General features: G+C 39.7%; 1 protein-coding gene across 1 annotated transcript; it reads right to left on the reverse strand.

The window, feature by feature from the left end:
* Positions 1-862: 862 nt before the first annotated feature.
* Positions 863-6,408, reverse strand: oser1 (oxidative stress responsive serine-rich 1). The gene is made up of 4 exons (XM_061728210.1): positions 6,238-6,408; positions 4,811-4,935; positions 2,957-3,067; positions 863-1,688 (listed from the first exon to the last, which is right to left on the reverse strand). Exons 2-4 carry the CDS (start codon positions 4,900-4,902, stop codon positions 863-865), a joined length of 1,029 nt encoding a protein of 342 aa, XP_061584194.1. The 5' UTR covers positions 4,903-4,935; positions 6,238-6,408.
* Between the last annotated feature and the right edge of the window lie 8,522 nt (positions 6,409-14,930).

Genomic DNA, 14,930 nt, shown 5'->3' on the forward strand with positions numbered 1-14,930 from the left:
GAGCCGGGTGTTTGTCAGTGGAAACAGAAGAACAACGGTACAAATCAACATTCTTTATTGAGAACTGAAACCCACACAGGTGACCCGGCGTGAGGTCAAAGGTCACAGATCTGCACAAGCGGCTGCACAAGCGGCAGATTTGGCAACTTTATTAGCGACTGATGAGTCCAGGACAGGAGTTGGTGCCGGTTGGGACCGGCTCGGACCGGTTCAGGCCGGTTTAGACCGGTTCAGACCGGTTTAGACCGGTTCAGACCGGGTCCCGTGGGTTGTGGACCGGTTCACTGCAAAAACTCAAAATCTTACCAGGAATATTTGACTTATTTCTAGTTAAAATGTCTAATTTTTAGTCCAAAAAATCTCACTGCACTTGAAAAAGGAAGAAAAAAAGAGGAAAAAAAGGAGAAAAAGAAGAAAAAAAGGAAAGAAAATAAAAAGGAGAAAAAAAAGGAATAAAAAGAGAAAAAAAGGGTAAAAAGAAGAAAGAGGAAAAAAAGAAAAAAAGAAGAAAAAAAGGAAAAAAAGAAAAAAAAAGAAAAAAAAGGAATAAAAAGAGAAAAAAAGGGGAAAAAAAGAAGAAAAAAAAGGGGGAAAAAAGGTCTTGTTCCACTGGCAGATTTTTCTACTTATTTTAAGTGAAAATTTACTTGAAACAGGTGAAAATTGTCAAATAACAAGTTATTTTTCTGGTAATGAGTCTTGTTTTAAGTGTAATAAGATTTTTTGGACTAAAAATGAGACATTTTAACTAGAAATAAGACAAATATTCCTGGTAAGATTTAGAGGTTTTGCAGTGATCAGACCGGTTCAGACTGGTTCCCGCCCCCCCCAGGTGTCAGGTGTATCAGGTGTATCAGGTGTATCAGGTGTACATCATCTCGGCCATGTGCGACATCTTCTTGGGGATGAACAGGTAGAACTCCACGTATCCGGCCAGGTCCTCCATGGTGATGTCGTCCACGTAGCGCCGCGCCTGCTCCGAGCACGAGCGCGGCGACCCTGAAGGGCCCGACGGCGGCGCCGAGGGGGCGGCGGCCTCGCCGGCCCCGCCCACAGTCCTGGAGGCGTGGCCCCGCCCCGGCAGGCCCCGCCCACACTCGGAGATGACGCTGCGCAGCCCGGTGAAGGAGTACGCCTCCACGCCGCCGCTGCAGCCGCACGCAGGCCCCGCCCCCTCCCGGGGCCCCGCCCCCTCCCCGCAGGAGCAGGGGGCGGGGCCCCAGGGGGCGGGGCCTCCCCCGCCGGAGCGGTGCAGCTCAGACAGAGCCCTGAAGTCCGCGGCGGCGGCGCCGGAGCTCCAGCGGGCGGCGGCGGCCCCAGGCTCCGCCCCCTCCTCCTCGGGAAGCCCCTCCCACCTGGGCGGGGTCGTCGCCGTGGCGACGGCCTCCCGCGATGACGACGGGGGGGAGGAGGCCACGCCCCCCAGGCGTCCGTCGTAGCCGGGCCGGGAGCCGAACTCAGTCCGGACCGGGCCGGGGGTCCCGGGGTCGGACGGGGGCGGAGCCTCGGCCACAGGGGGCGGGGCCAGGGCTCCGGGAGGCGGGGCCAGCGCCCCGGGGGGCGGGGCCAGGGCCCCAGCAGCAGCAGCAGCGCTGCAGTAGGTGAACTTGGGCGGGTGCAGGATCGGGGACTTGGAGCGGCGGCGGCGCTGACTCCGGGACACGGCCCTGGAGGACTTCCTGCTGCAGCTGCAGAGGAGGAGAAGAAGAAGAAGAAGAAGAAGAGACGTGAGACACGGAAGTCGCCGCCATATTGGATGTTCAAGACTGTAAACTAATACAAGTAAATGGACTTATTTTCATAAAGCATTTTCTACAAAGAAATGTACGTTTTACATCTCATTTATTCATTCACACACGCACCTTTTTCGTCCTTTTTTATTTTTTTTCTCTTTTTTTCCTCTTTTTTCTGCTTTTTTTCTCTTTTCCCTCTTTTTTTCCCTTTTTTCATCTTTTTCCTATTTTTTCTCCTATTTTTTCATCTTTTTTTCCTCTTTTTTCCTTATTTTCATAAAGCATCTTTCTACAAAGAAATGTACGTTTTACGTCTCATTTATTCATTCACACACGCACTAATAAACTTGGAAACAGTTAGGCACCAAATATAATATATTTAATTTTCTCAGATGGTAAAAATAAGAACTTTATTGATCCCACATAGGAGTAATTCATGTTATATCAGCTACAGAGAAATAAACTATATATATCCCCCTCACAAAAATAAGAAAAATAGAGAAACATATTTTCTCATCAACAAAACAAATTTTACATAAACATATTTAAAACACTTCAAGTAACAAAATAACATATTTGAACCATTTTTCAGATTTTTTCATTATTTTATTGTCTGAAAAATGGTTTTATTTTAAGTTTGGCTATTTTTGGGGCTATTTTTACTGGATAATATGTATTTCTGATTAATTAGAAACGACATAAAATAGATTGTGTATTCCTCTTTCACATTTAAATTATTGGTAACCGTCTCCAACCTTTTCTGAACCAGGACCGGTTTAATGTCTGACAATATTTTCACGGCCCAATCTACAGGTGTAGCTGATAAAAACTAAATAAAATGACAAGATCGGCATTAAAAACTGTGGTATTTTCTGTATAATAATAATAATAATAATAATAATAATAATAATAATAATAATACATAATTTTCACACTTCTTTTCCCTCCAGCACAAACGTCTCTTCAGCCGCCGGCGCCGCCCAAAAGCAATATCTTATAATAAACACACATCAACTGTCTGGATTGTTAAATACAATTATAAAATTGTATTTATATAATTATATAATTAATATACGTATTAAAAACATTAATAACTAGGTTTGTCCCGATACTTTTTTGGTCGATTCCGATCTTTTGAAAATGACGTGATCGGGACTACAGTAAACTACCAGGAACCAGAACCAGGACCAGGAACCAGGACCAGAACAATAACCAGAACCCACCAGTGCCAGTTGTCCTTGGAGCAGCTCAGCTTGGTCTTGGCTCCTCCGTCCAGACATCGCGTCGCCGTCCGGGCCGTCGTCGCCTCCGCCACGCCGACGGTTCCTGGTAAACTGTAGAGACACGGAAGAACCAGGGGTGAACCGGGAACTACCAGCATCACCATGACAACGGTTCCTGGTAACCCGGGAACTACCAGCATCACCATGACAACGGTTCCTGGGAACCCGGGAACTACCAGCATCACCATGACAACGGTTCCTGGTAACCTGAAGAACCAGCGCTGCAGCGCTGTTGTCGCTGATGCCACTGGATGTGGTACCAGCGACAACAGCAACGTGAGCGAAGCCGAGTTCAGCGCCGGATGAAGACGCGATATCTAAACATACATATTTATGAAATGATATATCTAAAAAAAAAAAAAAAAATAGTTTGAATTGTCTCTAGATACATTTCCTGAGGTTTGAAAGGCTTATGTTACTTTTTCCATTGACAGTTTTGAGGGATCTAGCTGTGGGATTTCTGTATTTAGAAAAATATGTGTAAAATTAAAAAACGATTACATTTTTTTTGGTAGTTATTTGCACTTTTTAGCAATTAATTTAGTTAGTTTGGACTTGTAACATACAGATTATTAAAGATTGGCTTATATGGGTTGTTTTGATGCATAGCAAATAAAAATACTCCATAAAATGGCAGTATAGCATGGAGAAATGTAAAAACATGCTTAGGCGACTTGTTGGTAGGTCATAAAGGGTTAAAGCTGTTTTACGGAAAACATTGTATTATTATGTACTTTGTAACAATATATACAGAAACTCTGAAGTTGAGAGTTACTTTTGTTTAAAGTCATTTATTTTTTACTTGAAATAAAAGGTAATTGAGCGCTTTATTTATTTTACATGTAACGTTATTTGTTTTTACTGAAGAATTCCAGTCCAACTATCGAGGGAAAGTCTGCAATATTATGTTGCCTCGATAAATATGGTAATTTCCATCAAAGTAGTCTTTATTCTAATACATTAACATTAAAAACACGTTTTATTTGGTGGCAAAATAAGGCTCCGTTTCCACGTATCAGAAACGTTGGTGTTTTCATGCGTTTTGTTCGTTCGTTTACAGGAAAACGAAGCTCAAATTCACTAAAAAACCATAATTCCTGAAAACTCCGACCAAAGTGTAGATTTTTAAAACCTCCGTCTTCACGTTTGCTTGTAAACGGAGAGAAACGGACATTTATTCTTCAGAACGTCACATTATGAGACAGAAACGTCACCAGCGTCATGAGTGACACCTGTGGTTACAATTAGTTTGTAACCGTCAATATTTTCTAGTATTTTACCTGTTTTATATTCTAACGTCACACTTAAAAGTAACTCCACTTCTCTGTCACTCCAAACCAAAGACTCTGGTTCATCTTGGAAGTAACTGGAAGTTACTCGTGTCATTTGTTGATGTTTTTTTCCAGGATTGTGATTGGCTAGCATGACTTTATCTTCTCGTTACACTGCCCCCTGTAGGTTTGGCTGCTCATAGCACCTTAACAGATATTTATGCAGGTTCCTGGAAATGATGGGATTTTTATAAACGTGGAGGGGGAAATATCTGTTTTTTGTAAATACCAGGCTACGTGGAAACGTGGCCTAAGAGTAAAAGGTAAAGAATTGAACAAAATGGAATTTCAAAAGATTAAAACAGAAAAAACTGAATTTGGGGAAAAATAAAACGGTTCTCCGGGAGATCTGAGTCTGATCTGAGTCGGTCCTGGTACCATGTACGGTTGCCACGGCGACGGTACCTGGTACCTGGTACCAGGACCAGGTGGAAAACCCCCCGTTGCCACGGCGATGTTTTACCTCTCGGCGTCGACCCGCAGCTTCTTGAAGGCCGTCTGCAGCGTCTCCTCCTCCTCCGTAGAACCAGAACTAGAACCAGAACCAGCCTCCATGGTGGGAGGAGGCTGCTGGGACCAGCACCCCAGCTGAAACAGAACCAGAACCCAGTCAGGACCGGGACCGGGACCGGGACCAGGACCAGGACCAGGGCTGGACCAGGACCAGGACCAGGACCTGGACCAGGACCAGGACCAGGGCTGGACCAGGACCAGGACCAGGGCTGGACACGCCCCCTGTCACCCACAGCTTCTGAACCTTGTCCTCCTGGTCCGGTCGGGTCTAAAGCGGTCCATAAAAAAATACTACAACTGAACCTAAAATACAGGACTGTCTCAGAAAATTAGAATATTGTGATAAAGTTCTTTATTTTCTGTAATGCAATTAAAAAAAACTAAAATGTCATCCATTCTGGATTCATTACAAATCAACTGAAATATTGCAAGCCTTTTATTATTTTAATATTGCTGATCATGGCTTACAGCTTAAGAAAACTCAAATATCCTATCTCAAAAAATTACAATATTCTGGGAATCTTAATCTTAAACTGTAAACCATGATCAGCAATATTAAAATAATAAAAGGATTGCAATATTTCAGTTGATTTGTAATGAATCCAGAATGGATGACATTTTTGTTTTTTTAATTGCATTACAGAAAATAAAGAACTTTATCACAATATTCTAATTTTCTGAGACAGTCCTGTATTACAACTGAACCTAAAATTATAATAATAAAATTATAATTACATAATAATTCCATTAACATTACTAACATGAATATAATTAATTCCATTAATAAAATTAATAACGTTAGTTACATTAATAACATTAATAACGTTAGTTACATTAATAACATTAATAACATTAGTTACATTAATATCATCAATTACATTAACATTAATATAATTAATAACATTAACATTAATATCATTAACATCAATATCATTAATTACATTAACATTAATATAATTAATAAAATTAACATTAATATCATTAACATCAATATCTTTAATTACATTAACATTAATATCATTAATAACATTAACATTAATATCATTAATATCATTAATAACATTAACATTAATATCATTACTAACATTAATTCCATTAACATTAATAACATTAATAAAATGAATAACATTAATAACGTTAGTTACATTAATAACATTAATGTAATCGTTAATATCATTAACATTCATATCATTAATTACATTAACATTCATATCATTAATTACATTAACATTAATATCATTAATTACATTAATTACATTAACATTACCGTCATTAATTGGTGTTTTATTCTCAGAATAACAGCTTGACAGTGTAAACACTGGTTAGCAGCTAAGCTAACTAGCTCCTGCTGGAGGGAATGGTAACAATTATCGGAACCTTTAAGTCCTGAAGCGGCTCCTGGGGCGGGTCTGGTGGTCCTGGTCCTGGTCCGGGTCCGGGTCCTGGTCCTGGTCCAGGGTCGGGTCCAGGAAACGGTTCTTGTTGAGTTCGTTCGTGTGTTTTTTGCAGGATGTTTACAGCGAAACCGCAGTGACTCTGCACGGAGCTGACGTCTGACGTCATCACGTACAGCGGCGCTGGTGACGTCCGCACGTACGGGCCTGAGATTACACAACAACCAAAACGAGCAGAACCTCACGTACAAACAGGATTCCCTTTTCACCAGAGCTGGTACTCAAGTAAAAGTACTGTTACTTCAGAATAATATGACTCAAATAGAAGTAAAAAGTATTCATCCAAATAATTACTTGAGTAAAAGTAAAAAAGTACTTGGTGAAAAAACTACTCAAGTACTGAGTAACTGTTGAGTAACGTCTGATTTATTTTTTTAACACAACCATTGAAACAGACAAAAGTACAAAATAATCATCTTCAGGCAAATTAAATCAATAAAATAATTTAAAAAAAATAAAATTAATAAAAAATAAAAAATAGCTTAAATTAAAATAAGCTTAAAGTAAATTCAAGTACTTTAATAAATAATAAAATAAATAAAATAACAGAATAAAAAAATAAATTAAGCACAAGTAGCACAAAATGTCAAGCCTTTGTACTTTTGTTTTTTAACCAGCAGAACTAGAACAAACATGAACTCATAGAAACTCTGTGTGTGTTTGAGTCTGTGTAAATGTGATAAAACATGCAAAAACAAACATTTTTCCCAAAGAATCATCAGTGATGTCATGAGATTGACGCGTACGCGGATAAAAGGGATAAAAGAAAAGTAACAGCTCAACGTTCCTAATGTAGCGGAGTAAGAGGAACAGTTTCCTTCACAAATCTACTCAAGTAAAAGTAAAAAGTACAGTGATTCAAAACTACTCCTAAAAGTACAACATTTCCCCAAACTTACTCAAGTAAATGTACCAGAGTAAATGGAACTCGTTACTACTAACTCTCTCTATATATATAGTGGGCAGCAGGAACCGGCAGGGGGCAGCAGGGACCAGCAGGAACCAGGAACCAGCAGGAACCAGCAGGGACCGGCAGGGACCAGCAGGGACCAGCAGGGGGCAGCAGGGACCAGCAGGAACCAGGAACCAGCAGGAACCAGCAGGGACCAGCAGGAACCAGCAGGGACCGGCAGGGGGCAGCAGGGACCAGCAGGAACCGGCAGGGACCGGCAGGGGGCAGCAGGGACCAGCAGGGGGCAGCAGGAACCAGCAGGGGGCAGCAGGAAACTTTGTTTTGGCTAATGTAGATGTGTCAGACCCGACACTTTTTCGGGGAGTGTAACGTTAGGCTTCTATAACAGCCATAAACAGCCTTGTCAACAACAAGCAGTGGTGTAAAGTAACGAAGTACAAGTAATTCGTTATTGTACTTAAGTAAGATTTTTGAGAATTTGTACTTTTACTTTTACTTCGTTACATTTTCAAGGAAAAAATCGTACTTTTAATCCGCTATATTTAAAATTGGACACGTCGTTACTCGCTACAAAGAACAGCACAGCGGGGGCTGATTTATGGTTCCGCGTTACACCGGCGCAGAGCTACGGCGTAGGGTACGCGGCGACGCACACCCTACGCCGTAGCCTACGGCGTAAGGTGTGCTTCGATTTAACGCGGAACCATGAGGCGGACGGGAAGGAAGGGGGGCGCGTGAATACACCGAGAAGGAGCCGCAGCTCCCGGGAGAGTTGCGCCGCAGAGGCGGGCCGGACGGCCGGAGGAACCGCCGTCGCGTCGAGTACCGAGGAGGACTGAAGCCTGAATTATGGTTCCGCGTTAAATCGACGCAGAGCCTCGCCGTAGGGTACGGGCCCTGCGTTGGTGTAACGCGGAACCATAAATGGGGGTGCACCTGTCAGCGGGGCCAATGGGGTACAGCAGCAGTGATGAGCAAAGGGAGAAATTAAAATGGGGTAATGGAAACAAACGCTAAAGGGGTCAGAATAATATCACCATTATTTAGAGTTTTAAGCAAATTCTTGGATTCTTCATTTCTTTGCAATCCTTTTGAAAATCATTTTGTACTTTGAATTTTGTACTTTGTACTTTGTACTTTTTACTTTTGTACTTAAGTACATTTTACACCATGTACTTTTGGTACTTTATTATATTTAAGTTGAGGTACTTTTATACTTTTACCTAAGTAATGTTCTTAATGAGTACTTTTTACTTTTACTTAAGTAATTTTCAAGCAGAAAATTTGTACTTTTACTTAAGTAGAATATTTTTGTACTTTTTCCACCTCTGACAACAAGCAGGTGCAGCATATGGGCTTCTTCCATAGGGCTTGGTCACCAAGGTGCATTCTGGGACGCGGCGGCCATGTTGGCAGCCTTGTGAGTGTAAACAAACAGTGTGGTAGCACCAAGTGAACAGACGGAACACAAAAGAAACATGTTAAAATACCGGAAAGGAACTGGAATTTACCGGGATACCTTAAACAAGGAAGCTAGGGAGCGGTATATGGAGAAAATAATGATTATTAACGGTTTGGATCCATATGAAATCCCTACTAAAGAATGGAGCTCCTCGTCGGAGCGCCACTCTTTTGAAGGATTTACTGCTGCAGTTCTGCACAACCTCCGTCTTACTACCTTGTTTAGGAGTGTTTGGCAGCTGCTTTGGTAAATGTTTTACTCTCCATGTGTTTCAATAAATTAGTATAATAGTACAACATACAGTACATGTTCAATTCAATTTCAATTCAATTCAATTGCAGGCAGGCGGAAGCAGCAACAGCAGACATCCACGTAGGCAGGTGGAAGCAGCAACGGGATGACCGGGGATGGGGGGGGGGCCGGGAACACGGGCCAAAACGCAGCTCCCGAGGCTCCGGCCTGCAAACATGCACAAAAGAGAAAAAAAGGGGGGCCGGCACAAGAAACTACAGGAACGATGGACAAAAATGATAGCTATGAGATATTTATAATAAATAAAAATGGTAATGTTTTGTATTACTCTTACTTTTTTCTTTTTTTTTTGACTGTTATATTATGCTGAAGAGGCTCCGAGGAGTGAGCAATATTTTTGTTTTCCTCGTGAGATTATTTTTTTCCTCTGCAGCTACAAATAGAGTTAATATCTTTTCCTCAACAAACTAGTTCTATCTGCAGATTAGGGTTAATTGCACCGCAGAGAGCTGGCCAGCAACTGCGTTTAGCTGGAGAAGTGGGGAATAAAACCCGTATGAATGATCCGACCCCGGTCTGTGTGAGTGTTGGTTTGTGGTTCAATGTGGAAGGTGTTTGGTCGTTACAGCCGCGATCCAAGCAAGTTATCTCAGATACTTGGCCTCCGTGGTTCTGCCTCCGAGCAGGAAAGGGGTGAAAAGTTAAACCATTAGCGATCTTTTCCCCACGTCTGTTATGTGTGGAGCTGCTGCAGCTATGGGTTACCATGGTTACGGAATAACGGAAAGTAACGATTACAAGTACCGGTAGGCTAAGACAAAACGAAGAGGGAGCTCGTCTGTACACAGTGCGCAGTGGTCCAAAAAACAGCTAAGCTAGCTTCCAACATGGCGGCTCCGCCAAGTGATGACGTTAAGACGGCCGAGCCCTATTGGCTCCTACGCACCAACTGCACTGATTGGCGACTGTAAGTGACTGGTTTGAAGCGCGAATTTCCTCCATTCAACTGAACTGTAGGCTATTCTGAGGTGTAGTAACTGGACTCTATACAAAATGAATTACGTTTGCTTAGATTGTTTTGGTTTCATCAATTTGTGCAAATGGAGGAGGAGGAGAGACCTCATCTCATCATGATTCAGGTTTAGGAGCTTCACCTTCATGAGAGAGACGCAACAACTGTTTGTCTGTTTTGGAGGTGCAAAGAGAAGAATAGATCTTTCCTCACAAAGACTGTCACACTGGATATTTACAGTACATTCCCCAGACCTATAAGGCTGGTAGACTCCACTCCACTGAGCTTTGCCACCTCGGTGGCAACGCTGTAGTCTGGGGCCAATGACGTGATCTGTAGTTTGCATTATTCGTTTTGGAATACTCAATTGAGGAATATACTGCATGGGATTTGGAATAATTGCTATAATTGCCACGGCATGCTCCGGTCAGCACCGGAGCATCGAGACTGGAAAGATGATTAAAAATGTGATGTCCGCGCACCATGAGCTTAAAAATGTATGTACTTTGCAAAAAAGCCATTTTTTTTTTTTTTACATTAACCGTAACATTATTAATGACATTGCCCTAGTTTATAAACGCTAACATTTTTTCTTGTGAAAAGGGGAGGAGTCATAAGCTTAGGCTTCAGTTTTTGAAGTTATTTAATTCTGGATGAATTATTCCGAATTAAATAATTCAGAATTAAACTATTTTCCTTTGAGTTTACATGGAAATAGTAATTCTGAATGGAGGTTTCCATGGAAACACGTTTGCTGGTCTTTCTCCAATTCCTCTCCAGGTCTGGGGGTTGGGAAGGTTCTGATTGGATAGGGGGGGGACCGGAAGTTAAACTACCGGAAGAAAAACTAACTTAGCTGCTACAACTTTGAAAAGATCAGCATTCTGATGTTTCCTGTTTCCATCTGTTCTTTTAATGATTTCTATTTATTAAATAAATGTCTCTGCTCTTGACCAGCGTTTACTGCTGCTGCATCTGGAAACTTTGTTTGGAAAACCAGCCCAGTGGAATATAAGATCATGGAGACAGACGGGGAGGGAACGAGCAGAAAGAAAGACCGGAATTAATTTAAAGGAGCATGAGGCTCCTTTTAAGAAATGAGACTGATTAGCACCACTTTGGGCCGTTGGGGGTACTGCAGCCAACAGTGAAGCCGGCACGGGAGAACGGGGAGAACGTGCATGCAGCGTCATGTGACGTCACATCTGCAGGACAGCGCGGGAAATTCTGGACCGAATTGCAGCACATTTTGCAGCAACAGCCTGTTCAAGGCAAAGGAGAGATACACTAGAGGAATCATTCTTTTTGGTTTGGAACGCTTCATCTGACATTATTACTAGAAAACTTCAAATGTATCCAGATTTTTTTCATAAATCCTGCCTCAATCCTGCCTCATGCTCCTTTAAAGAGGAATGAGTGGATACATTTCTTTTTCTTTATTAAATTAAATTAAAATTTTTATTTTTTTTTATTTATTTTAATTCTTCTTTTTCATTTTCTTTTTTTCTTTATTTTCTTTTATTTTTCTTTCTTTCTTTAATTTAATTTATTTATTTATCTATTTTTTTTAAATGATTTTGTTATTATTTTCTTTGGTTTGTTTTTCTTTTTTTCTTTTATTTTCTTTTTTTAAATTAAAAAAAATGTTTTTATTTTTTAATTAATTAATTAATTATTTTTTTTAATTAATTACATTTTTGTTTTTTTTCTTTAAATGATACATGATCGTGGAATTATTCTATTCGGATCTAAAATCAGAATAAACCAGCCACTTACTTCGGAATTAAGTTTAATTCTGAATGGTCATTTTCATTGGGAATTAGGTGTTTACTTTACATGGTCATTTTTTAATTCTGAATTAAAGAGGAATTAAACTTCCCATGTAAACACTGATTCACTCACACAGATGATAAAACTCTACCTTCATCCCTGATGAAACAAAGCCTTGATCAGCCTCCATATCCACTAATATTTTCTTATTTCTCGGTTTTAAGTCGATTTGGATGAAAGGCTTCTGCTGAACGTAAAGTTTGGTGTTTAACTTCTAAACAGGAAGTTCAACATTGATCCTCTGAACTTTACTGAGAACTGTGGCAGGTTTCCTGAGAATCTGGGGAAAGTCCTCAGACAAGCTGAGAAATTTACTGTACTTTCACATTCAGTTCATTTTCATTTTAAAAGGGAAATTTGACGGACAGGAGTGGGCGTGGCCAGATGTGGGCGTGGTCAGGAGTGGGCGTGGCCAGCTCAGCTAGTTTATTTCTACAGCACGAGTCAAAGTGCTTAACAGAGATACTAAAACATGAATAAAAAGAATGATTTAAACAAAACAGCAATCAAATAAAAGAGAATAGAAGTTACAGGATTCAAACCTGACGCTCGCTAACCCACACAGTTTACAGGAGTTAAAATATAATCAAGTTTAGAAGCTCAAATTTAAAAGTTCCAGTGTAGAAAAGAGTTAAAAAGCAGAAATTACAGACAGACAAACCTCAGTTAAAAAGAATTAAATAAACGAGATGTAAGACATTGTGGAAGATTACTGAAATGCAGCATATACAATGCATTATATATATTATATATATTATTATATTTTATATATATTATATATAATATATATATGTGTATATATATATTATATATAATATACATAATGCCTTGTATATTATATATATATATATATATATATATATTTATATATATATATATATATATATATATATATATATTGAATTTATATATATATATTGAATTAAAAGGAAAAAAAGCTTCAAATTCCCTCTTCAGAAAGCGGTGGATGACGTCACAGGGGGCGTGTCCAGCTATTCTTAGACTCTAAAGTGGCGGGAAAGTCCAACTTCCTGTTCCAGTGTAAACAAACACAGAACAGAAACAGGAGGAGTTTCTGATCAGGGTGATCAATACCTCACACACACACACACACACTCACACACACACACACACACACACACACACACACACACACACACACACACACACACACACACACACACACACACACACACACACACACACACACACAGATCAGGAACTTCTTCTCCATGAACTAATCTGGAAAAAGAAATTTACATCAACACACAGAACAATCTGTCCTGGGTTTTTCCAGGTTACCTGAGTGTGTGTGTGTGTGTGTGTGTGTGTGTGTGTGTGTGTGTGTGTGTGTGTGTGTGTGTGTGTGTGTGTGTGTGTGTGTGTGTGTGTGTGTGTGTGTGTGTGTGTGTGTGTGTGTGTGTGTGTGTGTGTCTCTGCGTAGATGCAAATTACTTTTATCAGATAAGTTCATGGAAACGACGCGTTCCTGATCTGTGTGTGTGTGTGTATATTTACATATTTACATATTTATATATATATATATATATATATATATATATATATATATATATATATATATATATATATATATATATATGTATATATATATATGTATATATATATATATATATATATATATATATACATATATACATATATATATATATATATATATATATATATATACATATATATATATATATATATATATATATATATATATATATATATATGTATATGAAAGTGGATGTGGTGATCAACAAGTGTTTTATTTCAGCTGTTACCGAAGAACAAAAGTGAAAACAATGAAGAGGAGGAGAGGAAGAGGAGGGGGAGGAGAAAGTGAAGTAAAGGAGGAGCAGAGAGGAGGAGGAGAGAGTAAAGGAGGAGGAGAGAGTAAAGGAGGAGGAGAAAGTAAAGTAAAGGAGGAGGGAAGTTAGTTACGGGAAGTTCCGCAGTTACGTCACTCCCAGTTTCCATGAAGCTGCAGAAAAAAGCCCGACACGAAGTTTCACTTCTCTGAAACAGGTGAACAAGAGAAACAATGGAAATCAGTTTGTGGTGGACAAAAGTGTATAAAGATCACAATATAATAAAGTTAAGGAACTAAAGTTTCTTTCCTCTGGAGGAAGAAACCCGTCCTGAAGGTAAAGTCTGTTAGGATTCTTTAGGATTCTCTAGGATTCTTCAGAACCGAGCAGCTTTAGCTCCTCACCTGCAGAACAAATCATTTCTTTAGGGTACGATTTTTTGCCACTAAAAATTATGAAATTAGATTAGAGCAGATAGCTTAGGCAGTTAAACCAGCATTGGCCTTAATCAGTAGCTGAAGTTTGAATGAGAGCTCTAGGGTTGTGTCATCATAAACATTAGACACATATTTAATATAAGCATATAAGAAATAATAATGGTCCAAGAACGGAGCCCTGTGGAACTCCACAAAGTAATCTGGCCTTATTGGAACAGCAACCATTAACACAAACAAATTGCTTTCTATTTGAGACACAATGTTTTAACCATTTGTATGTAGTATCCAGAAAACCGTATTTATGCAACTTTTCCATTAAAATGTGGTGGTTAACCAAAGGTCGATAAAGATACTACAGGTCAATTCATTATTCTCAAGTGCAGAGGTAACTTTGTCAATAAGGTGAAGCAGAACCGTTTAAGTGCATTCTATAGTCCTGGTTTGTTTTGATTCCGTCCTCAGAGTCCAGTTAAATTCTACAACGGAGTATTAGGGCCAAACTACGACAAAAAATTTGGAAATTACGAGAATAAAGTCTTAGCCTAATGTTGCGAGAATAAACTTGTGATATTACGAGAATAAAGTCATAAAATGAGGAGAATACGAGAGCAGTCACCGCTACCAGACAGCTCCTCTTCCACTAAAGACACAATTTCTTCCAAGTCTGTGGTTCTTTCCTCCAAATAGACGCAGTCGTTTGCACAATCGTTTTAAAGTCCTTAAACTGATATTAATTCAATGCTGAATGTGCCAAAAGGTGAAGTATTTCCTTATTTGTGATACCAAAATAACTTCACAAGAAGCTCAATATTCCTCATTTTAACACAAGACTGCTCTTCCTGTTAGAGTTCTCATAAATTACGTCTTTATTCTCGTAATATTACGACTTTATTCTC

Source organism: Cololabis saira, chromosome 8 (assembly GCF_033807715.1).
Source record: "Cololabis saira isolate AMF1-May2022 chromosome 8, fColSai1.1, whole genome shotgun sequence".
NCBI classification, from domain to species: Eukaryota; Metazoa; Chordata; class Actinopteri; order Beloniformes; family Belonidae; genus Cololabis; species Cololabis saira.

Excerpts from the sequence above, each read along its gene's own strand:
- oser1 (XM_061728210.1), bottom strand. The coding sequence starts at position 4,902 with ATGGAGGCTGGTTCTGGTTCTAGTTCTGGTTCTACGGAGGAGGAGGAG. Across the intron at positions 3,068-4,810 it reads CTGCGGGTCGACGCCGAGAG|TTTACCAGGAACCGTCGGCG; the intron begins GTAAAACATCGC and ends GTGTCTCTACAG. Across the intron at positions 1,689-2,956 it reads TCCAAGGACAACTGGCACTG|CTGCAGCAGGAAGTCCTCCA; the intron begins GTGGGTTCTGGT and ends CCTCCTCTGCAG.